This window comes from Penaeus chinensis, chromosome 12, assembly GCF_019202785.1.
Source record: "Penaeus chinensis breed Huanghai No. 1 chromosome 12, ASM1920278v2, whole genome shotgun sequence".
NCBI lineage: Eukaryota > Metazoa > Arthropoda > Malacostraca > Decapoda > Penaeidae > Penaeus > Penaeus chinensis.
This window is the reverse complement of record NC_061830.1, coordinates 38,687,388-38,687,849: the sequence shown is the minus strand read 5'-3', so window position 1 is coordinate 38,687,849 and position 462 is coordinate 38,687,388. Positions and strand designations below refer to the sequence as shown.

General features: G+C 31.0%; 1 protein-coding gene across 2 annotated transcripts in view; it reads right to left on the bottom strand.

Annotated features, from left to right (window-relative positions):
- Positions 1-249: 249 nt before the first annotated feature.
- LOC125031246 (DNA ligase 1-like) overlaps positions 250-462 on the bottom strand; it is a 13,714-nt gene continuing 13,501 nt past the window's right edge. For both annotated transcript variants that reach the window (XM_047621892.1, XM_047621891.1), the window contains one exon: positions 250-462. This exon is cut by the window's right edge and continues 66 nt beyond it. In XM_047621892.1, coding sequence (XP_047477848.1) covers positions 433-462 — 30 coding nt within the window. In that variant the 3' untranslated portion in view covers positions 250-432.

The following is a 462-nucleotide window of genomic DNA, read 5'->3' as shown; positions in this document are numbered from 1 at the left end:
TTTGAGAGTGAAATACTAGCAAAATTTTTTACATGTACTTTGAATTGCAATGACGAATTTGCTACAGAAAATTATATCTAGTTGTCAAGATAATAAAGTGTATTTCAGGAAGTTACAGTCACATCAGAAATGGATTTATCTTGATAAATAATACTAACTGAAACTTTCCTACACATAAAACCATAGACGAAGTTAATATACTTATGCTGTCAAAATACATATCATAAAAAGGTTATTGAAATGCTCATCTTCCTTAACTGTATTTATATAGATGTTAAAGAACAGCTCCTTCCACCTGTCAATATACTTCCATTTCACATTTTCATGTTACAGCTTCTCTCCCCTAAAGGAATGTCAAACACAAGATCATATAGCATAACGAAAACAAATGAAAAGTCTATAAAATTAGTCCCTAGTTCATTCAGAGCAGCTCTATTCTGTGTTTGACTTCCGAAGCTTTCT